At 35.5% G+C, this 25,132-nt stretch overlaps 1 protein-coding gene across 5 annotated transcripts in view; it reads right to left on the bottom strand.

Annotated features, from left to right (window-relative positions):
- Positions 1–4,707: 4,707 nt before the first annotated feature.
- LOC149795917 (synaptogenesis protein syg-2-like) overlaps positions 4,708–25,132 on the bottom strand; it is a 79,876-nt gene continuing 59,451 nt past the window's right edge. For 3 of the 5 annotated variants that reach the window (XM_089965830.1, XM_089965833.1, XM_089965834.1), the window contains 10 exons: positions 17,661–17,984; positions 12,642–12,788; positions 12,134–12,164; positions 11,111–11,223; positions 10,641–10,674; positions 9,714–9,826; positions 9,224–9,257; positions 8,386–8,498; positions 7,812–7,848; positions 4,708–6,107 (listed from right to left, as the gene is read on the bottom strand). In XM_089965830.1, coding sequence (XP_089821956.1) covers positions 6,104–6,107; positions 7,812–7,848; positions 8,386–8,498; positions 9,224–9,257; positions 9,714–9,826; positions 10,641–10,674; positions 11,111–11,223; positions 12,134–12,164; positions 12,642–12,788; positions 17,661–17,984 — 950 coding nt within the window. In that variant the 3' untranslated portion in view covers positions 4,708–6,103. The remainder of the gene's footprint in view (positions 6,108–7,811; positions 7,849–8,385; positions 8,499–9,223; positions 9,258–9,713; positions 9,827–10,640; positions 10,675–11,110; positions 11,224–12,133; positions 12,165–12,641; positions 12,789–17,660; positions 17,985–25,132) is intronic. The other 2 variants (XM_089965831.1, XM_089965832.1) reach the window with 2 other exon arrangements.

Here is a 25,132-nt window from a genome sequence, read left to right as displayed (position 1 = left end):
CACATTCTAGTTTCAAAGCTTCGTTATCGTTTCAGTACTCTCAATTATCAGTGTACGTAACAAATCAATATTTTTTGCTCTCGTCTTCCATTAGGTTCTTAACTTTCTTGGCGGAAAATTATTTCGTGTCATCATAGCATGTCTTTGTCGATCTTCACTCCTTAAATACACGCTTAAAAATTTACTGGTATCATATCCTCTCTTTAAATTCCCTTTTTTTCAGCCAATGAACATTTGTTTAAAAAAAAATGCCTATCGCAGCCAAATTGTAATTAGATGCGCTGTTTCCCTTCTCGTATGTTTGCGTTGTTCCCTTTCTCGCATGTTTGCAAGTCGAAAAGTCTATCTGCCACTGACAATAAATATCATTAAAATAAATGCCTCTGTATGGAATTCTAATTTCTTAACCCGCTTGGAAAAAGCGTTGCTATGTTGGTTAACTACTCTTTCACATTACTGCAATTCATTTTTGTTTGTTTAAATGTATTCTCTTATTTAATTGATATCTGCATATGGAGCTGATCTTTCAGCAACACGATTTAAATATCGGATATGCAAATACACTCATTCGGCATGCTTTGCAGGAAAAACAAACCACTTAATACATTAATACAAGAGGACACGTCATATATTAAATAATTTAATAATATAGGCAAACAAAGTATTTGAACAGGTAAGAATTTAAAAACAAATTTATCAATTTTCATAAATTATTAAAATTTAATTTGACTTCAAAAGGAAAAAAAATACTAAATACGCATTTTGCAAACTTTGGACCTCGTTAACTCGTTCGTATATACGTGGTTTGAACTATGCTATGTTCTGTTTTGTTAAATATTGTATAGAAAACCGATGCAAATACACACACTTCCGTCCCGTGATACCATGATTAAAGCACAGGGCAATCATGACGCGTATCAACACAAAGGAAATAATAATAACAATAAAATTCAACCGATTTTAAACAAAAATGTTTTGTATTTCGGTCAATATCTTGTATAAATATATATCAAACGTCTTTATCAAACGAAAGGTTGGTCCTTGAGGCATTATCTCCCCTTTAACATTCATATACAGTACTAATGTAATACGTTGCGACAATATTCGTATGTGTAATGGCATTTTCCAGATTCTGTATGAACGAAATAGTTCAAACTCGTTGTGATGCTCAGTCTACGTTTGTAGTAAAACGCGGTTACAAAGTAGCTTGTATAATTGTGATTATCTTGTCAGCTTTTGTTTTACAAGCGTTTTGATATTAGGTTTTTTGAGCTTAACCTTTATATCGCAATTATTGTGTTGATTTAAAAAATAAATGTCAGTTATGGATTTGTTGCGTTAGTTTTTTGTTTAATGAATATTGAAACATAATAATACATGTAAAGCACTTCAGAACATATAGAGGTCAGCCGGTTGGTGTCCATGAAAGTATAATAGAATAAAAGTATGATAAATATTTTGTATAATGGACGAAATTCAGTTTACAAATTTCGGGTTATGACGGCATGATTACTGGGGCCCACTACACTTCGTTATACTTGAAGTTTACTGTGTTTACTAGGCCTCCATCATTGTATCCATAGAAGAGTAGTGTTGCTCGATGGTTTACCTGGTATCGATGACATACTTGTTTAAAAGATTTTTTTTTTAGGGCCCAAAGCAGTGTTGGTTTTGATATCATTATTAATTAACATTCATGTTATTGAATATGCATTTAGCGCAGAATATATATTTTCAAAGTTCCAGGCACGATTTTCGTCGGTAGTTTGCTTCTAATAAAAAAAAATATATGTTAATAGCGGAATTTTGGAAATGACAGTATGGTACAATCTATGTGTTTGTGTTGTCAGTTAATCCGTGTGTATGTATACATGGTAATTAAAATAATTTCATAGGCTTAAATTATTGCTACGATGCAGTTACATAAAAGTTTTCTCAGAACACTTACTACGATTTTTAAGCAAACCTGATGATATTTGATGCCGTCAACTCAGAATACGAGACGTTAACCTAATTTCACAATAGTGACCCACTTTCAACCCTAAATATTAGAGACCCATAAATGAAAACGACATTCTCTGTGTCCTTAGGAGAAAATGAAACAATTAATCATTGTTGTCAGCTTTTGACCTAATGACCCACTTGTATAGTGAATTTTACATTGTAAGTAATTGTGACCAAGATATAAAAGAGGACGCAGAATTGTGCTTAGTTTTATATAAATTTGCTCACTGTTACTTATATTTAAACAGCCCTATCAGGACAGTTGTGTAGATTGATATGTAGTTACGTCATGACGTGAACAGTTAAATTTGACAATAAAATATCACCGTGTCTGATAACTAGGGTTGCAGTAATTTCCGTTAAGATCAATGTATAATTCAGAAAGTCTAGACAATGCTTGCCATCCGACCATGCTGTCATAATTGGTTTTGTCAAATTATGTCGATGACGATCTTTCTTTGTTAACCACGAGGACACGAAGGTGAAATAAGTCATGTGAAAAATGTTTACAATTAGCAAGGTCTTCGACGGTTTGGTCCGGATACAAGTAGCATAACGTCTTTACATAGGTATAGTTGAACTAAATATATGCTCTGAATAATTATTAGTTCCAGTCTTACATGATAGATTATATAACAATGTACAGCAATTTCATTTGCTATTAAAAAATGAATTATTTGTATCAAAAGACTCTTTACAATAGAAATATGAATGGGCATGTCACAAGGTTGTTCTCTATGAACAAATTTGTCTGACAGACAACTCTTACAAGTCCTTGGTTTTGTTTTATGAAACCATACATTAAGATTGATTAGATGTATTAGCATTTTGTATTTGTTTGTCTTTGAACTATCTAAGGAACCAAAGTTCAGTGTTAACAATATCAAACTGGTTTACATCTCGTTTTCAAAGAAAGTTTCCAGTTACTCACACTGCATTATTCTAAAGTAATAATTGCATTATTTACAAAACAATTGTATTTCAGCACAGTTGTGTGTATTGTATGTAGGAAACAATAATACTAGCTTTCTTGTATGTATCTATACTATATATATATATATATATATATATATATATATATATATATATATATATATATATATATATAAGCAAAGACAATAAACATACATTCTACATCCAGCTTCCGCACATGTGTAAAATTAATGAAGCTCAAAATGAACAAATTAATATATTCTACAAGATAATTTCCTATGGCTGATCGACTGATTCATACTTGCAAAGCTGATGTGTATATGATGCAACTTCTCTATTAATTAGACGAAAGAAAATACTTGCATAAGCAAGACTTAATCATTCACTGATATCACCATTTGTACAACATTAATACGATTTTATGACCAGTTTGAAATACGGGATAATGAGGGAACAAAAACTGTGGTCTTCATGTTGTTTGGTTAGGGATAATCGAGCTCCTTTTTTAATAAGAACAAGAATGAAATAAAAATGATATATGGTCAGTGGGTTTTGAATTCATGACTACCAGTCTCTCTCTCTCTCTCTCTCTCTCGCATCCCCTTATATGCACTTACATTTAAAGGCGCAAAGTGTATATGTTGTTTAAGTGATTGAAAATACGGAATACGTTTTTGGTTAAACTAAAGACCTATTGAAATCAATCTAATTTGTTAATACAGACATTTTTGGGGGCGGGGGGGGGGGGGGAGAACGGCAAAAGTCAAATACATACAATATGTGTCAAAGTCTTGAATCTGAAACTCACGTCTGCAATGTTGAATTTGAAACTCATGTCTGCAATGTTGAGATTGAGTCAGCACTACCCTCGAGTCCGGCGATGAAATATTATCACAGCTGAATATATTTCATATCAATAGTAAGTTTTCGTTTTGAGTATTTTTATGCTAATTGATATGGCAGATACCTATTTAATACAGCGATTAAACAATTCTAACACTACCAGCATAGTTATATGAGCTAAAGTTAAAGAAAATGAAGGGACCTTCAGATACCATGTTTTACATGGGATAAAGTCTGACTATAAGATACATTGAATAGGTTTTATCAAGTTTTTGCCGAATTATAATTTTAACCACTGATTGAATTATGTAGATACTTAAGTTAGGAACGTCTAGTCCTTTTCACCTAAGGTAGTCAAATATTACATTACCGAAAATTTCAACTCAGTCAAAACCAATTTTTAGGTGGAGTTGGCACAAGGTAAAATAATTTAAAAGACAAGTTCTTATCAGCTTTTCATACCTAATATAACACAAAAATGCATCAAGTGTTTAAAATACAAAAATCAATTTCAATACCACAAATTTCCTATTCACAATACATGCATCAACAGATCATCGTGACTGCGCATATACAAGTAGTTATGAGGGCGATTGGGGGTCTATAGGACTTGCATTTTAAAATAGGTGGTTTGCACTATAGGATCAAAAGGAATTTTACATGGGAATATCACCTAGATGTCAATTAGAATTGAACATACGTGACGTTAGGTTATTTATTTATTGTGAGAACTATTTATAGGGATAAATGTATTTATGGGGCCAAAGGGTTTATAGGGACACACAAAGACAAACAGAAACAAGCAAATACACATCCAAACAAAGACGATGGAAACACACAGTAAAAAAGACAGAGATGTTCCAAAGAAAAACTCACAGACAGAATAGAGACTCCAAAAATAAAAGTCTATTGTATGAGAAAAAAATATTTATTTAAATATATACAAATTTCGACATGGAACAATCCTATTTGCAAGTTATCTATTTCTTGGTTCTGGAAAACTACTTTTAAAAATTAAAGTTTGTGCCTTCAAAAAACACATATAAAACGTATACACATTACATGAAATAAATGCCATTTAGAATTAATGTCCATTTTTAAGAATAAGCTACAACAAGTAACAAGCGATCAAATAGGACAAAGTTCGTGCTTCTCTTTTTATCCGTCAAACACGTTGTTTAAATCTGGTCAGCTACAATGAGTCCCAGCGTAGATGTTTCCCATCACTGCTTCCTTTTGTTGGGTTTTTGCTATTGTATTTCATTTACAAAACTTAAGTTATTTTTAATTTTTCAGTTTATATTTTAGGGAAGCAAATTACATTTTGAATCTTACAAAATGTCTTGGTTTGAGCCTACAATCCTGTTACGGAAATATCTTTCCATCATTTTCTGACGAGGAGCTATTCCGGTCTTTGAGTGACCGCGTCACCCTCTCCACGTGGAATAAAATGTGATAAGGCTGTTAATTATTAGGTGATAAAACCATCCATGTAATGAACTCCAGTAAATGTAATAACATCAACAGAAAATTTATTATGCCACATTAGCTGTAAATATAAAAAATGTTACCAGCAAATGTTCGAAACCCATTAATGGTAAATGTAATAAGCATTGCCCGTCGATATCACAATATAGAGAATGATTACTTGTTTCAAGTGCAACATTAATTTGGGCAGTATTTGTAATTATCCATTATTTATCTAGGAACGTGTGTATGTGTATATATCAATGTGTCTATAAATATATGTATATACAATGAAAGTTTATAGTTTGATCGTCGAAATATCATTTGAAATAAAACACAGAACAACCCACATTATAGATGTTGACTGAAAGAAAACGTTGGTTGATGTACTTCTACACAAACACGATCATTTTTCTTACTTAAGCAATATCATTAACCATGACTACATTCATAAACTCTATTATCACCTATAGCATCAAGACAATCAGACATGCATGCAGTTAAATGGCCTGTGAATGCGTATTGTTATGTTTAGGAAGTGTGATGGTTTGAAATTGGTCCATATGTACACCAAAATGTTACAAAAGACAATACAGTTCTCTACTTTAAATGGAGATCATATATAAGGATAAGCAACAACTGTATTAGTGGGTTTCTCAGCACTTAACACTTACGATGCGAACTATCAATAAACAGAGCAATAGAAAGTGTTTAAATAAATGGATAATTTGTTTCACGTAGTACGCAATGAACGTAATTGGAATCTAGATCTCCAGTGGTGACTGCCAAAACTCTTGATGCATCCGATCAGAGGGAGCAAACCATGTTAACATAAACGGTGCAGATTAATAGGCACTCATCTGCAAAAAAAATATTCTATTTTAAAATTGAATGACAGGAATTTGTTACTACGCCGGCTATAGGAGGCCACACATGGGATAATATTGTGACGACACTATTGATCTGTGCACCAATCTTCATATAATTTACAATACATGAGTAACGATATGTGTGCTATTTTTCTCCCAATCTTCCATATCTTTTCCATCAAAACTTATTTGTTTTAGCATTCAAACAATTACCGCAAAAGGTACTAGAGTTAGAGACACGAGTCAAATATGCATAAACAAACACTGATTCGCTTTAATATCTCGTTTGTAATATATGTCACAATAAAGTGCGAAAACATTGAGGAATGTAATCTCAACTTTTCTTTTTCAATTAGAAATCACGGTCTATGGATTTCAAAGATTATATATTGAATAAATATTTAGATATTGGCGTCCCGAAAAGAATTAACAGAGTTCATGGGGTTTTCGATTCAGCTTCTGAAACATATTTTTATTTTACCTGTCTATGCAATGCATATCACTCTTAAAGCCATTAACATTCTAAACGAAGCGACAGACATACGTTTATCCAAATCTATGCTTCTACTTCTTGCGATCTATTATGATCGAGACCAGCGTTAAACATAACCTCACCAATATACCCAATAAAGTGTTGCCGGTATTGTTGAATATTTGTCATATAAACAATGACTTTTTACTATTATAACAATATTCCACATAATATGGTTTGCAGTACTATCTTTACTACATTTTACTGAGTGGAATGTCGAGATCCGACAATGTGCACTAATTTAACGTAAACAATTTTTTTTTGTAAATTGTGCGAAATAGATTTTCAAACACAATCACTGCTTTGAGAGAGAGAGAGAGAGAGAGAGAGAGAGAGAGAGAGAGATGGAGAGCGTGGTGGGGTTGAGGAGACTTATCATGAAGTCATTTATTCATAGCCCATGGGCGGTAGTTCTTTTAAATCGTTATTGTCTAATGTTGTTTTCTTCAGCAGAAGCTTTACAATGGCACTTTTGAAAAATTATATATATATATATATATATATATATATATATATATATCATTCACTAGACCACTCCGGTGTGTGTGTGTGTGTGTGTGTGTGTGTGTGTGTGTGTGTGTGTGTGTAAATTTGTCTGTTTTCAGACCATTTGTCTAATTATCCTTCTTTCGTTCTTTCTCGTATTATCCTTTGTATATTTCCCGTCATTAAAACATGCTGTAGTCAAGGATTTATGTTGGATTTTTTCTTTAGTAGATGTAAATTGTGTCTGTCCCTGATGAAGAGTTTGTTAAGCTCGAAACATAGGGAAACCGTTTAGAGTTGCACCTCATTAATTTTTGGAATGATTCAAATTTTCTTGTCTTTGACACATGAAAACAAGTCAAGCTAATGCACACATTGCAATTGTTAACCTTCAGCGTTTTCTTCAAGGTCATGGTCATTTTATGATTGAACCTTATCAAGCATATACGTATCAGGTGATGTGAAAGAAATATGGAAAGAAATTAGATTATTTTTACTGTCTCATTGCGTTATTTTTACAAATACACAATACAGAGCAATAGTTTTGTATTAATGTATGGCATGCATCATAATTCAAACAAAGAAAGGAAAGGTAAGAAGAATGAAAAAATGGACTGATTATTATTATTATTATTATTATCAGTGTTTGAACATTTGTTTAGTTTTATTGTACTGACCTATTAGCGGTTTCATCTATGCTCCATGGTGTGGGCTCTGAAAAGGCAATAGTTGATATAAATGACTCAGTGTTTTTGTTTAAAATATAGTTTGAAAAAGTCAGTTTTGAGACATGTCTGGAGGAAGAAGATTTAAATAAATAATGCAGATTCGCCAAATCTTTCAACTTTAAACATATTGCTTTAAATGAACAGGTTAACTTTATAATGTTTATTGTAAGCAAACAAAAACAAATATATGTTCTTCTTCCTTGAGACCGAAATAAACCTATGGAATAAAACTGATTGCTTTCGGGAGACTATTGATTTTGTCATTGGCATCACTTATGCTTTTTAAACATGTTCCTGTCGAGAATTATAAAGCAAGCGTATAACCAAAATGGGTAAAATATATTTCGGTGCACACAAGAAATATATCAAATGTATCAAGTGTAGGTATCAATTTATTAAGATCAAGTTGAAAAATAATTTCTTTCATCTCCAGTATATATATATATATATATATATATATATATATATATATATATATATATATATATATATAGTGGGTGGAGAGGAGGCAGATTGGACGCACCTGCAACTTCTAAGTAGGAATGAACCTCAGACTTGCTACTTGTTGGACTTTCCTGCTCATTAGAAGTGGAACTGGTCTTAGAAGTATGAAGACTAAATCTTTCAACTTCAATCCTATAATTTAAGTACACCACAAAAGTGTTCTTCATGAAAACAGAGTGAAATCATGTCTGTTTAAATACGAATTCCTGTCTTGATTCATTTTAATTGTCTTAATACCATTGCTAATTACATCTAAAAGCCCGATTATTTTTTCTTACAAACTGTGACGTTAGTAAATTTATATATGAGTTACACCCAACATATTTAAAATTGTCGTAATAAAGACAAAATTTACCCTCTTTAATCCCATGTTGTCAAATTAACGAACCAAAAGAAAATTAAAAAATAAATATTATGAATAGTTTAGGAATAAAGATTGATAAAGCTGCAAATGCATAGTTAAAGTTCCTTTCATATGCCTCCTAATTTCAATTTGACTTTGTTCAAAACTATAATGTCAATCAAATAAAAAAAATCAACCTTTTTTGAAATACTAGTAGGGGTAATGATTTAAGTTGTGGGGGGGGGGGGGGTCTGCACGCTCACATCCCACCAGAAACTAACTGATTTATCCGTCCTTGAAGTCCCTTAGTCCTTAATTCAAATATTGATCAAAATCAACTTCTGGCGTACATATATTGAAAATATTGTACACTAGTACAATATGGCGATATTCATAATAATATCGCTTCTCTCTCTCTCTCTCTCTCTCTCTCTCTCTCTCTCTCTCTCATTTAAATCTTTTTCTTTTTCCAGTTACAATTTGTTTAATCAACCATTATATAAAAGCATCTCACCTTGAATCCATTTCCGTCGTTGCTGCAGAAATCCCTGGAAAGAGGTTAATATGCACTGTTGAATTATATATAATTTACGCACTATATATATATATATATATATATATATATATATATATATATATATTCGGTCCAAACGAGAGTACGTTAATTGATAGATTTGTATCGTCCCATTCTATATAAACAACTTGATATCAGGATTTACGTAAAGTAAAATTTAAGTCTAAATTCATTTCAACCAATAATCTGTTTTCCTTTAGAGATATTACTCCTTAAGGATAATCTGTAAGTGAAGAGAATAAATGTGTAAGAAATGAGGATTGTACGGTAAATGTGCTGCTTCTTGTTGTTGAACCGATTTTGTTATTAACACTAACAGTACATATAATACAGTATTTCGACACATTGTTTTTCTACTTGCGAATAAATCTAAATGAAAAAAAAAAAGATTTTATACAAAATACTGATCCTCGGTGGAAGAATGACGTACTTTGTAATTCTAGATAGAGATTATCGACCTGCCCTTCATTTTGTAGTCTCTCATACACATTAGAAATGTCGGTATTCGCTCCTGTTGGAATCAGACCTGTTCCTACTTCATGTCTAAAATGTAAAAAAGGAAAATACTACATATGCTCAAACATTTCGGTACATAATTCCATAGCTATTACTTTCAAAAATAAATGCGTCCATTATTTGCTCCTGACGTATCAGATATAAGCTATACTGTGCAAATTCATTGTACATAATGCCTATGTACATGAGCACTACGGTAAATATGTCAAAGTTATAGTCATTAAAATGTATGTGGACATACATGTCCGAGATAACGTTTTTAGAAACCCTTAGGAATTATGGAATTTCAGAAACATTTGTGTTAAATGTAGATAAACCTTTTTGCTAGATTTTTTCATTCTCTCACTACTCAACTGTACATACATATTAGCTATACTTTTGTCATTGTCAGTATCATTTTGTTCTGATGTGTATTTGTATTTCAAATCAGTGGTACAGTGGTATACAGACGCCATCATCTAATTGTTAGAATTACAAGAAAATGTGACATGTCTTTCACCAGTGTATGACTAGAAAGTTTTTCTTAAGCGTACCCATGTACGAGGATAAACTGTCACATCAGGTATTGAGTATACCCTTTATCAAAAACAAATTATGCTTCGTATCTCCAACGGTGCCAATGGTTGAATAGAACATTACGTCCTAGAAAGGTCGGAAGAACACGTTTTCATTGTATTATACGAACAAAAGTATCAAATTAAACAAAATAAATGACTAAATGCGAAAGCAACATATACCTTTGATTCTCTGTCTCTCTGTCTGTCTCTCTCTCTCTGATTTAAATCTTTTTCGTTTTCCTGTTAAAATTCGTTTAATCAACTTTTGTATCAAATCATCTCACCTTGAACCACTTTCCCTCGTTGCCGCAGAAATTCCTGGAAAGAGTTTAATATACAGCGATGAATTATATAATTTACCTTCTTTATATATATTATTTTTTTCGGTGCAAACTAGAGTACATTTATTGATGGATTTATATCGTGCCCGTATGTCAAGCTAGAGTTTTTAAAAACAAATTGCTATCAGGATTTACGTAAAGCAAAAAAGTAAGACTACATTCATTTAAACCGATAATCTGTTTTCCTTTAGAGATTTTACTCCTTAAGGATAATGTGTTAATGAAGAGAATACATTTGCTAGAATGGAGGATTGTACGGTTAGTGCCCTGCTTCTTCTTGTTGAATCGATTTTGTTATTAACACAAGCAATACAGCATTACAGTATTTCGAACACATTGTATTTTACTTGTGAATAAATCTAAATGAAAAGATTTTATACAAAATACCGATCCTCAGTGGAAGAATGACGTACTTTGTATTTCTAGATAGGGATTATCAACCTGCCCTTCATTATGTAGTCTCTCATACACATTAGAAATGTCGGTATTCGCTCCTGTTGGAATCAGGCCTGTTCCTACTTCATGTCTAAAATGTAAAAAAAGGAAAATAATACATATTCTCAAAAACAAATTTGGCACAAGAGCCCATAGCTATTGCTTTCAAGAAGGAAATGCGTCCATTATTTGCTCCTGACGTATAAGATAGAAGATATACTGTGCCATTTCTATGTACATAATGCTTTAATACATGAGCCCTGCGGTAAATATGTCAAAGAAAGTTATATTCATCATAACTTATGTGGACATACATGTCCGATATAATGTTTATAGAAACCCTTATAAACGATGGAATTTCAGAAACATTTGTTTTAAATGTCTATAAGGGGATTAGTAGATTTTCTCATTCTCTCTCACTAACCAACTGTACATACATATTAGCTGTACTTTTGTCATTGTCAGTATCATTTTGTTATGTTGTCTATTTGTATATCAAATCAGTGGTACATTCTCATACAGACGCCATCATCAAACTGTAAGAATTACATCAAAATGAGACTTGTCTTTTACCAGTGTATGACTAAATTTTTTTTTTTTTTTAAAGTGTACCCATGTACGAGGATAAACTGTCACATCAGGTATTGAGTAGAACCTTTATTAAAAATAAATTATATTTCATATCTCCAACGGTGCCAATGGTTGAATAGAAAATTACGTCAAAGAATGTTCTGAAGAACAGGTTTTATAAATGATGTAATTAAGTCATTGTATTATACGAACACAAATTATTATATTAAACAAAAGAAATGACTAAATGCGAAAGCAACATATATTTTGGATTCGCTGTATCCACTAATTGTGATATTCTTCTCAATGTCTATTCATTGTCTTATTCGGGTCTACACCATATGTAAATATCCCGGTATCCTTCTACCTAACTCTAGGTGTAGGAGTGGCTTGAAATGTGTGTGTTTTTACAAATACGAAATTCGTGTTACCTGTGAACGTCGTTTTCGTCAGACGGCTTGTCTGTGAATTAAATAGAAAAGCTCTTGTGAATACACATAAAAAATATATTTCATACTGCATCGTTGTGCGAAGAAAATTAATTTACATAAGGCATGTTACAAAATTATCCGTATTGATCCAAGACGAACGATATATTATTTGTACACCTAAACTAGTGCATTCTAATGTAAATGAAGATCCCGAAGATTCGATTTACGTGGTAACCATTCCATGGATACTAGTTTTCGCATTATTTAATTTAATATCATTTACTGCTCTTGCTGCACAGTAATCTTGTCTAATATTATATAACTACTGTGTATAATTAGGATGCGATAAATTGGAGGAAGAAGAACAAGGAGTCAACATGGTGAGGCAGAGTAGAACAAAATTAATTTTGAAACTTCTTTCGAAGCCTTCAAGACACTAAATAATCTGGTATATATTGCTATTGAATATTTAAAAAGTGCATACGTTATTAAATTTAATACAACGTACCCAGTTGTAATTTCTTTTGTTTTGATCTATTCTTCAGGATGAAGATCACCAGAGCGATAATAGTGACAACTAAAACACTTGTTACAATGCCATTTCCAACAATCACTTCAAGCTGATAACCCGCATTATTCTTGCCTTCTCCAGTTCCTAAGATTTTTAAACAAATCGTTATGGCTTAAATAGAGCATACATCAGACCGTGAAACAAACAACGTACAAAAGCTTGAATCTTGCAACAAACAGCAAAAAGATTATATTTGTAAATACTGGCATATATCGTTTCGTACACACATTTTAAAAAAGTGCGGACAAATTCGTTTAAAAAAACTGAAATGGTAAATTATCATTTGCTTCTAAATCGCCTTTACAAACATTCATGATCCACATAATGCCATAACGATATACGTACATACATATATAATAATGGTAGTATCTCGAGTCGAGGAAGACAAGTTGTGCGATCTCATTCAAAGGTGGACAGGCATTTGGCTCCTGAATCCAAATTCCGATGCACACAAGCGGTTGCAGGTGGGGCATGGGAACCGGTGGTTGGTGGTGTTTGTGATACAGTTGTGTGACGTCTCTCCCGAGTTGCAGCAAGACGCTGGCGGCGGTCATCCTCAAAGGTGGAACAGGCTTTTCTGGTCAGCGCTCGCTAATGGCTTCTGTCTAAGGCAGAGAGCTCGACCTGGCGGGGTTGGAGGTCTGTCCATTTGATGTTCATCTTGAGTTTGTCTTTGTACCTCTTATGACGGTGGCCTTAGTTTCGGTTTCCCTGGGCTAGCTCGCCATAGAACAACTGCTTTGAGATTCTGCTTTGATCCATGCGGATGGCATGACCAGTCGAACGAAGCTGGGCCTGGATTAGTTTGGCTTCGATGCTTGTTGTGTTGGCTCTGTCAAGGACTTCTTGGTTGGTGATTCGGTCCTGCCAATTGATCCGCATAATGGATCTCAGGGAGCGCTGGTGGAATTGTTCCAACTGACTGATATGTCTTCGGTAGAGTGTCCACGTTTCACAGCCATACAAGAGAGACGTGAGGACAACTGCATTGTACACTTTCATCTTTGTTGACAGGCGTATGTCCTTGTGCTGCAAAACCTTGGATCGAAGTCGTCCGAGTGCTTGACTGGCTTTTTGGATCCTCGCAGTGATTTCTTTGCCCGGGGAGCCGTCACAAGATATTGTGCTACCAAGGTATTTGAAACTGTCCACATTCTTCAGCTGCGTGTCGCCAATGGTGATACAGGGTTGTGAGGGAACAGTGGTTGGGGAGGGCTGGAAGAGGACTTCTGTCTTTCCTAGGCTGATTGTGAGTCCAAATAAGTTGGATGCTTCAGAGAATCTGTCCATTATTGCCTGTAGGTGAGTCTCTTCATGGGCCATGAGGGCACAGTCATCTGCAAAGAGTGCTTCAATGATGAGTCTTTCTAGCGCCTTTGTTTTTGCACCTAGGCGACGGATATCAAACACTGATCCATCCAGGCGATACCTAATGTAGATGCCAATGTCAAGGTCACGGATGGCATGGAACAGTACCTCTGCGAAGAAGAGGTTGAAGAGTATCGGAGCAAGTACACAGCCCTGTTTGACACCATTAGATATTGGGAATTTCTCAGAGGGTTTCCGTCTGAGAGAATCTCTCCAGTCATGTCAACTTGGAGGAGCCGAATGAGGTTGGTAAACTTCTGAGGACAACCACGTTTCTTGAGTATTACCCATAGTTCGTCTCTGTTGACTATCAAAAGCCTTTGTCAGGTCCACGAAGACAGCATACAGATTCATGTTCTGCTCAAGGCACTTTTCTTGGACTTGTCTCACTGCGAAGATCATGTCAGCGGTGCTGCGGTCTGGGCGAAAACCACACTGAGACTCGGGGAGGTTATCTTCTGACACTGAAGCAATAAGCCTGTTGAGGATGTTGCGAACAAGTATTTTGCCAGCTATGGACAGCAGGGAGATGCCTCTGTAGTTACTGAAGTCCACACGTGTGCCTTTATTGTTATAAACGGTCGTTATTGATGCGTCCCTGAGATCGTTTGGCATCTCTTCTTCCGTCCAGATGCTGATTAGCACATCGTGGAATGCCTCCAGAGTCTGTTCACTGAGAGCCTTGTACACCTCCGCTGGGATACCATCCTTTCCAGGTGCCCTGCCACAGCTAACTTGTTTAATGGCCCTCCTCAACTCCTCCATCGTTGGTGGAATATCCAGTTGGTTGTGCGTTGGCTGCTGGGATATGTGGTCAAGAACAGATTGGCTGACCGATGAGGGCATGTTTAGCAGCTGACTAAAGTGTTCTTTCCATCTTTCCTTAATGCCATTTTTGTCCTTTATTAGTGTAATGCCATCTGCAGCGAGCAAGGGCGCAGTGCTGGACTGTGCGTGGCTGAAGATTGACCTGATGGCGTTATAGAACTCTTTGGAGTTGTTAGTGTCAGCATAGCTTTGCACTTCATCAGCTTTCTTATCCCACCAATGGTCGTGCATCTTGCGGATTTCCCTCTGAGCCTCCGCTTGATAGAATTTGAAGCGGTCATTTTTGTTGATGGAGTTTGTGTCATTCTGCCACTCCATGAATTCTTTGTTCTTTCTGGCAAGCAGATCTTCAATGACATCGTTGTTCTCATCGAACCACTCTTGATGGATTCGCTTCTTTGGGCCCAGGGTCGCCATAGCTGTTTCTCTTACTGTATCCCTGAGCTTGTTCCATTTTTCGGAGGCATTTCCACAGATCGGTCCGTTTGTTGACAGCTTGTCATCTAGTCTGTTCTGGAAATTGAGCTTGTTGGAAGACTGCTGAAGTTTGACAATGTAGAAGCTGTGCGCACAAGTTTAGGACGTCTTAGGTGACGAGGGGCAATGTACAGCTGTAGGGTAGTTCGGACAAGTCTGTGGTCTGTCCAGCATTCTGCGCCTTGGTGATGAGGACATCCTTGGCATCACGCTGACGTAGTCGATTAAGTGCCATTGGCAAGATCTGGGGTGCATCCAGGTGTTCTTGTGTTTGTTCGCCATTCTGAACATTGAGTTTGTGATTAGGAGGTTTGCTGAGTAGGAGCAGGCCGTTGTTGATCATTCTGCCGACACCGTGTTTGCCAAGCACACCTTTCCATCGACCATAATCACAGCCAACACGGGCGTTGAAGTCTCCCAGTAGTATGATCTTGTCGTCAGCTGGAACTGAGCTAAGTACAGAGCTGAGTTCGGTATATAACTGCTCGATGGCTTTTGCTGGACTCGATAGGGTTGGGGCTTAGGCACTGATGATTGTTGCATGCCGTTTGTGGCTGATAGGTATTCGCAATTTCATTAGCCTCTCATTGATACCAACATGCATTTCCGGAAGCTGCTTCAGAAGACATGATTTAATAGCCAGGCCGACTCCATGGATTCTGTCCTCATTTTGGTCTTTTCCTTTCCAGAAGAATGTGTAGCCGCTTGCTAGATCAGTAAGAAAACCCTCATCTGCGAACCTGGTTTCACTCAAGGCTGCAATGCCAATATTGTAGCGTGAAAGCTCCTTAGCAGCTAGAGCTGTTCTGATGTGTGGTCTTGCTATGTTCTCTTTGTCCATGAGAGTACGGATGTTCCATGCTCCAATAATAAGTTTTTTCTTTGATTATTTCGACTGCGGATATGGATGAAGATCCCAGCAGCGGCATGCTGGCCAGATACTTTAGGGCAAGCTTTATTAGGCCACCTTTTCTAGGCCTCTCCCTATTCAGGGTGAGCAGCGCCGTCCTGAAAAGGTCTGGTCAGTCGCCCCTGGATGCTGCCGAACTGTGCTGCTGCCCTTGGTGCAGAGCAAACCGACCACTTGTCCAAGGGCCGCCTACGTGCAGGTCTCTGACAACAACTCTCAGTGGTCATCTCCACATGTTGCGTCGCCAGTCGCCCATCGCCGTAGGACTTTGGTAGGTGCAGGTAAGGAAACAATGAGTGTGATGATGAGGATGAATGATAGGTGCACAACATAACCTGTGCGTGAAGGAGATTAAAGTGAAACAGCCTTTGCACAGAGACAGTCTCACTCTCTAGGCCTTGGTAGTTAGAACTCAGTGGTACGAAGATTCGTCACGGCTGGGGACTACTTCGGCAGCATTGGATGGCTATGACGTCTTCCGTGCCTTGTCATACCTTGCGCTCTCCACAAAACGTTTCAGATTCGCCTTCGTGGCCGTTGTATCACTTCCACCCAGTCTGCCGAAACTGGCTTTGCATGCAAGGATAGGCAAGCTCCTAAGTCACCGAGTTTTTTTTAGGCCCGTCGGCTACCCTCTACCTGGTTTAGCCGGCCAGTCGAAGCCGTTGTCCGCGGTGTGGCCGCTGCGCATGCTACAGCTACTTGGAGCCACAGGTGAGGGCTGAGTGCCTGGTGAGGACCAAAGACGGACAAGCTACTCCTCAAGGAGCACGACGTGCCCATCCACTAGAGGTACTACCCCTCCCAGGTCACCCCGAACACCTCACATACATACATACATACATACATACATACATACATACATACATACATACATACAATGGTGAAAAGCAAGTGCAAGTTACCTGCATCAGTATTGTTTGCATTAGTGGAAAAGGGATGACATGATATACTTTTAAGGAATATCCACCAGGTATTATATAAATTATATACCACCAGATGCCCATAAAACTAGATAATTTCTTCATGTTTTAATTATTTGAAATTATCTGATACCGTCTTTGAGACACCAAGTATGTTTGGTTGTGTAGAAATTGGACATGGAATATCGTGCTGAAATTCGCTATTTTCTTCTTAAAATGTAAATCTTTTGCAAGCAATCATCAATATTTCGATATAAAATTAATTGAACTATACATATATATAGTGCACAATTTGAATTATCATAGATTATACCACATCCAGCATACATCAAAACGATTAGTAATAGTTTAATAGGTCTTCATCCAGGCATATACGTATTAACACCTTTTGCATACAGTTACGTGCAGAGTATAACACAACAATAACCAACACACAAATTGCAATCTTACCACTATTTATTATGATCGGAATGCAGTCTGAGAAAGCACTTTTGCCCTTGACGTTCCATGAATACATTCTATAAAGGTAGAACCCAGGCGGAGGTTGGCGAACGTTTACAGAAAAGGTACCATTAGGAAGCCTGTACTGATGTTCTCTCTCTTGAAAGTCTTTTATAGCAGTACTTTGCCAGATACTATTAGGACCGACCGCAGCTTTGTACTCAATTTGAAATGTCTGGTCATGACCTCCGTTGAAACCGGGATCAAAGTTTAACACAATTTGGTCCTCCATAAATCTGTTGAAGTAAAATCTAAGAAGAGGAAGGGGAGGGCCTGTTAAAAGATAATATCACCTGTTTATGGGAAGCATAACAAGTTTAAATTATTTTGTTAGCGCATTTAATTAATAGATGTGTCAGAAACTGTAGAACATAACACAGAGAGCATACTTTGACATGAGCAACGTCCAAATATTCAACAACATCGGCATAATAACTAAAATTACAAAAATACTTAATTAAAATGTTTGTCTCTCTCCCTCTCTATCTCTCTTTCTCTCTGATGGCTAGCCATGGGCTAGAATTTGAATGTACAATACTGATTCCCAATAGGTGCTATGTTGATCCCAGCATTTGAGTGTATTATTTGCTGATGCCAGCTTAAAGTATGCGGTGCACTAAGCTGATCTCAGCATAATAGTGTATTCTGGTGAGGTGATTCCATCTTCGAGTAAATCTATGCTAGGGTGATCCCAGCATTATAGTATATTCTGGGCGGATCCCAACTCAAATATAATTGGTGTTAGGCTGATCCCAGCTGAAGTAGACTATGTGGTAGGCTGATTCCAGCATTACAATTTATTCTGCGCTGATCCCACCTTAAGTAGACTATGTGCTAGGCTGATCCCAACATGCTAATGTATTCTTGGCTGATCCCATCTCAACTAGTTCTATGCAGGGCAGATCCTCGCATCATAGTGTATTTTGGGTTGATCCCAGATTAGTGGAATAGTACTAGCATGATCCCAGCATAAATGAAGTATTTCACACTGTGTATAAATGGCACACACTATCCATAAATATGTGTATTCCATGTCCAGATACAAGCAGATGAAGCATTTTGATTCCAGCATGGACGATGGTTGAGAGTCATTAACGTCTTTATTACAGCTGAGATTGCGAAGGACTACATGTCATCTCTGAAATGAGTACGCATCATGCACTAACCCAGATTCAGATGACACCGTAAGTTAAGGTAGCACTTAGCAGATAGCAGATAGTTTGATGAAACCCCAAATGTCACAAGCTGCAGGCCTTCTTTTGGAAGGAGACATATGTTCAAAACTCTTTCTTCTCGAAGGAAAAAGGATGAGACATATGAGTTAGATTCTTTTTAAAAATAAACCACAACGAAAGCATTATCTCTCTTTGAAGAAGTCATGCGATAGATGTCCACACGTTTCTCCACTCTCTGTACTGGAGGAGAAAACTGTTAGACGTGTGCGACACCAAAGTAACTACCTAATGTCTCGCATCCGTCAGAAGACAATTAGAATACCATTACACCGCGGGAAAGTCCTAGTCCCGATATGCAAAGGCAAAAGTATTAACGTATAATGACAAGCAGAAAGAAACGGACTCATCCAAATAAACTATAAAGGGTAACTCCCGTCTATGTATGATAAAGCAATATCGTTGATTGACTTCCCAAATCATTATTATTACTGTATCGAACTAAAGGATACGATAGAAGGATCTTTCCTTGCTGTGAGGCTGAGAAGAATGGCACAGCAAATGATAGATTTTATGCATGGTGGCATGACGCAAAATACCATTACTTATTTGACACACTTGGCAAACAATTCGAGCAGTCAATTATCGAAGGATTACATGAATCTGAATTTCATGGACGCCAAACAATATTAGGAGTATCGATGCAGTCTTGGACAGTTGATAATGCTATTTGTTATCTTAGGCGTATCCATCAGCTGGAAATACGAAGTGTTAGATGCCCATTCTAAAGAATGTTTTCTCGAGGCCTTTACTGATTTCAGAATGTACATATTGATGATATAACAGAACTCATTCATGAATTCTGGCAGAGTATAAAGAAGATTGAAAGCCTGCAAAACAAGGAAAATCTAACAAAATAATGGTATACTTGTCAAAAGCTATAACACACTAGTCTGAGACGAATGAGAGTTCCGTTCAAAACACAAATATAACTGAACAGCTCAGGTAACATAAACCAGAAGGAGATAGAGATACGTAGTGGAAGCCTAAAGTGCACAGATTCTGCTGTTAAGTTATCAGTACATGTGCAAATCTTTGTCGTAGAGATGCAGCTAGTATTGTCATATCAGGTATATGAAGGAATTTTGATGGAGAATAAACCAGAGTTACATTGAATGGAAGGAATACTCATGTTTCCTGAAGGTAAACTACTTCTAACTAAATGAATTGGTATTTTCGATTTCTCTCTTGGTAATGTGAGAAGCAAAACCAACAAGCATTATCAAGCTTAACATATAGTTTAATTATCAAAGTTATAAATAAAAAATACTAGAGGAATGTAGTAAGGTATTTTGAAGTGAATCCATGTTAGTCCATATAATGGTCTATGAAAGTCCTAAATCAAAGAAATGTTCCTTATAAATTTCAATACCAGAAATGTACTGGTCCTCTAAGAACCGTGACTTCGTCAAAATGACGTTGTCCAGAATTCCTTCGAATAATTAACAACAGTTCCAGAATACTATTGCATATAATGAGCAATTTCTATTTTCACTGGACAGTCTAAACAAATGTATTTCCTCTCGAATAATATCAAAGTACAATATAAATACGTTGGCAGGCTTACAAGAGGAACACAACATAAAAGCCTGTTATTGTAAATGCTGATACCAACTATATCGTGTTCCAGTATACTTTGTACGTTTTAGTCTCCTTGTGTGTTACGGTTATATGTCTCTCATGGCCTATGTATACCTGATTATGTAGCATATTCCTTTCTGAGTATATCATTATGTACATGTGCTTGTTTGTCTGTCTGTCTGCTCTATACTCTTGCCATACACGCTGTTTTTTGTTAAGTTTATTTTGCCCACTATATCCCTAGATGGATAATTAATAAATATATGGGGTAGTAAGCCATTCGTATTGAATGTACTGTAAACAGAATCAATGTATACATGTCAGTATTATTTATAGTTGTAGTAAATTTATTTTTATTGTATTTTAGGGTGTGTGAAATCAGGAGAAATGTAGTTATCTCTGGTTACCAACTACATGGAAAATAAAGCCATTTTGTTACAACAAATATGGGCTTGTATTTTCTATTCCGGGAGTAGAAGGCATGTGCTGCAACATTTATATACTGCTTACAGGACTGACAGTAGATGTGGAAGAGAGACAACAATTACTAGGTCTTTATGGTAAAATAAAACCATTACATATGGAGACTTAATTGATGTCGCTGACATTGATCACCAGGTAAGATTAAAATACATTCACAAAAAGAGGTGACGTTTTAATATTTCTTTTCTGCAATCGTTAAATTAACAAAAAGGAAGCCACATTGTTATTGTTCTTCCGATTGTATAGCATTTATCCTTCCCAGAACAATGTTATCGCTTATGTCTGGTGCATCTACAAATTTTTAGAATGTAACAGAATCTTAGCATTTATTCCTTGAAAGTGACTATATTCAATTTTGATATATCTCGCAATTCTTACAAGACAAATGTAACTTTTGGGATGATGTCTCTTAAAAGTAACTCAGAGGGTTAGGAACCTTTGATAGCCAATCACTTCACATGTTACCATAGATTTTGCCCACGATTGACTCTCAGAAGATAAATATACAAATCGCATAAGTCCGATGCTCCTTTGTATATCGAAGACTGTCATCCGATATGAACGGACCAATATCGTCGCGATGTATATGTGCTCAAGTTTATTTTTCTATTTTTATTTTATTTTTCTATTTTGACAATGGCATAAATGCCGTTTTCGCGTTTTAGTGCATAGTATCAATGTAAACTGCGAATTTACTTGGAAACGTGTGTATCTTGTAAAGAATTGTTTTGGTGCGAGAACCGTTCGATTCCTAGAATCAAGAATATTTTTTTTTTTTTAAGTTATGATCACTCAGGGTCTTTTCCATTTTGTTCCATTCAAATGTTGCTTACACTCAGTCTTCAGACATTCAATATCTTTCTTTAAGTGGGTGTAACCGTTTCAAATACATAAAGAAACAAATACATAATGACCATGCATATTTGATTGTGAAACTATTCCATTTTGTAATTTTGTTTTATTTTGCCTGACGTACTCGTCGTTTAACAAGCTCAGTAAGTTAATGTCTTGAAAAGAGTACCGTTAACTTTCTTTCGTCCGTTTTCCACCAAGAGCCTACTTTACTTGATCATAGATTTAATTCGTCGATCTGCTCTTTGAAAACATTTTTAGCAGCAAATCAGATTTAAATATTACAAATGTTTTGCTCAACTTTAAAATCAGATTATTTTGAATATGGAAGTTTTAAATGTCTTTATTTAACATTTACATGAAAATATTAAAACAAATTAAACTATTATAAAAACGTTGGAATTTATCAAGAATAATTACCCTCCATCGTGTTATAAAATTAACATGTATAAAAACTTTATCTCTTGTTCTATGCTCAATTTATTTGAATCTAAGGTTGACATTACATGCTAATTGCGAAATTCATATTTACCTGAATTATAGATGTCCTGAACTGTTACATACTATGATAGATTCATTGGAATCATTTTCGCTATACATATATAATTATTTATATGTATTCAAATCACAATGCAGAGGAACGGGAACATAATGAGTTTCGAGTAACACAGAATAGAAAGTAATTATAGTATTGTTGAAAACAGAAACCTAAGCCCTAATTTTGATGTATTCGAGAATAAAACTAAATATAACAAAACTTTATAAGAGAACCTGCATTGAATATGATAATAACTAAATTATGATTTTGTTGACATTACATTATAAAGTCACTTTTTTATACTAACAGGTAGGAACTATATTAATGAGAAAATGTGCATCCAATGTTTTATTGAAAATATCTAGTACAAGTTATTCTTAAGCCTGATAAGAACAAATATATATATATATATATATATATATATATATATATATATATATATATATATATATATATATATATATATATATATATTGCTTTGTTGATTTGTTAGTTTAATTATGTATATGATTATATGTCATGGGTTATGTAAAACTGTATATTATAAGATGACCTTGTCATAAATCAAGTTCATTTTCTTCCTGAGCAGAGTCATTGATTTGTGTTTCGCCAAGAACGTGCTTATCTCAGTCTGAATCAAGAACATTGGAAATTTCCCGTGGAAGGTCGGGACTACATTTCGTTTACCACACTTCATAAAATAATTTTTGTGACAGATCTTCGAATTATAACTAAGATTTTATCATGTTAACATTTGTAACATCCTATAATGAAAGGTTTTATTAAGTAATTGTATTTCCTGAAAATGCTAGTTGTGATCTAGGTCTAGTAGTGAACCTTAAAGGCTTGTTTACTGCAAAAAGATAAATATTTTAAACTTGAAATATCATCTTACAAAGAAATCAGTCCTAATGTTGTGTCCAGTAGTTTGAGCTGCCATTTGTTCAAATTATGCATTCACTGGAAATACAAGTTTCTCATCTAAATCAATATTCTTTTAAAGAGATATTAACTGGGAATGACAGTGAAATTCAAAGAAGGATATATTCTTCGAGTGTATTATTGTGATTCAATAAAAGACGGTAGACACATCGCCACAACACTAGGTACCATCGGCGCATCAACACTTCCAGGGTCTAATTTTTTTTGGAAATACTACAAAACTCAAAACTGTGTTAGAAATTATGGGATTGTTTTGGATTAATTCGCAATACCGTATTTTATTTTTACATTTTCACTTTGTATTATAGGGAATAAAATATTTGTTGAATTTGTGTTAGTTTTTTCTGTTACTTTGATTAAGGCCATATAGTCGTAATAGGAAACACACAAACTCACTGCTGAATCATATTATTTCATAGAACCGCTCCGGTGGCCTAGTGGTTAGAGTGTCCGCCTCGGATGAGGGAGGTCGTGGGTTCGATCCCCGGCCGAGTCATACCAGAGACTTAAAAAATGGTACTAACAGCTGCCTCGCTTGGCGTTCAGCATTAAGAGGTTAGTGTTAGGACTGGTCGGCCTGGTGTCAGGATAATGTGGCTGGGTGGGACATCATGCTACATGTCTGCGGCATGATGCCCCAGGGCTAGACATCACTATAAACTGCCACATTGCAGACACCGTAGCGATATGACTGAAAAATTGTTAAAGCTACGTTAAAAATCAAAATCACATCACTTCACATCACATTTCATAGCCTTTAAAGTCGATTCTCTTCATCTCTCTGCAATGATCGAGTTTTACACAATATCATTATTATGTGTGCAGATGGTTTTATTAATTGTAACATCAACTATATTTGCATATATGTTTACAGAGTGTTATGAAAATTTCAGTTGTATAGTGTGCTTATTTTTATGTACATTATTGTAACCGTAGAACGAATGTTTACATGGCTAACATTTGTCCACGATTATAATTTGCAAACAAATGGTTTATTGTATTTGAGTTCAAGGCCGGTAACTTTTTATTGTTTCATGTTGAAGTACAAGCAAAAAAATAAACACAGAGCTGTTGCAAATAACTATCTTACAAAGAGGTTAAGGTCACATTCCAATATTGAATCCAAATAGTTGTTGGTGGGTCTGCTTCTATGAGGACACTTATGAACCACTTACATCAAAAGATTTTCTGTTACGTATTGGTGATTCTACCAAGCCTTCCCATTTTAAACGATTAAGCGGCACAAGAGCTTCTCAGTATCGTGTTATCAGGTTCCTTACAATTTTCAGAGAAGTTCCTCTTCTCACTACTCATGAAGTCTATTCGAATCAAGATGGCCAGAGTTTTCAGTTCATTTCAGAGGGATATTAATTAAACTGAAGTTACTCAATTACCAATCTGATACTGTCTGCAACATGGGATGCTTATGAGAAAATGGGGACAACTTGAGATACCTGCTGGTGATGGTGGTCAGTGAGATGTCAAAATATTGACAGGAATTTCTTAGTCAAACCAACGAATCTCCCTTTGCGGGTCATGTAGGTGTTATTAATATAGTATTTTGATAGAGATGCAAAATGTTAACTATTCCTTCAATTTAAATGTACCTATACCACACAGTGAGGACGTAAACGAATAACTGAAATCTGACTGTAGTCTCTGATTTAACCAAACGTCGTAATTCAAACATATTAAACAATCTGGATTATACCTTCTCATACCTGCAATAAAAATGATAACTTAAAGCATATATTACATGAGCACTTCATTTCTGGTGTTACAGCATAAAACAT

The sequence above is a fragment of the Sinohyriopsis cumingii genome, chromosome 7, assembly GCF_028554795.1.
Source record: "Sinohyriopsis cumingii isolate HCF-2022 chromosome 7, ASM2855479v2, whole genome shotgun sequence".
In the NCBI taxonomy this organism is placed as follows: Eukaryota; Metazoa; Mollusca; class Bivalvia; order Unionida; family Unionidae; genus Sinohyriopsis; species Sinohyriopsis cumingii.
Note: the sequence above shows the minus strand (reverse complement) of the source record. Positions and strands in the feature narration are given on the sequence as shown.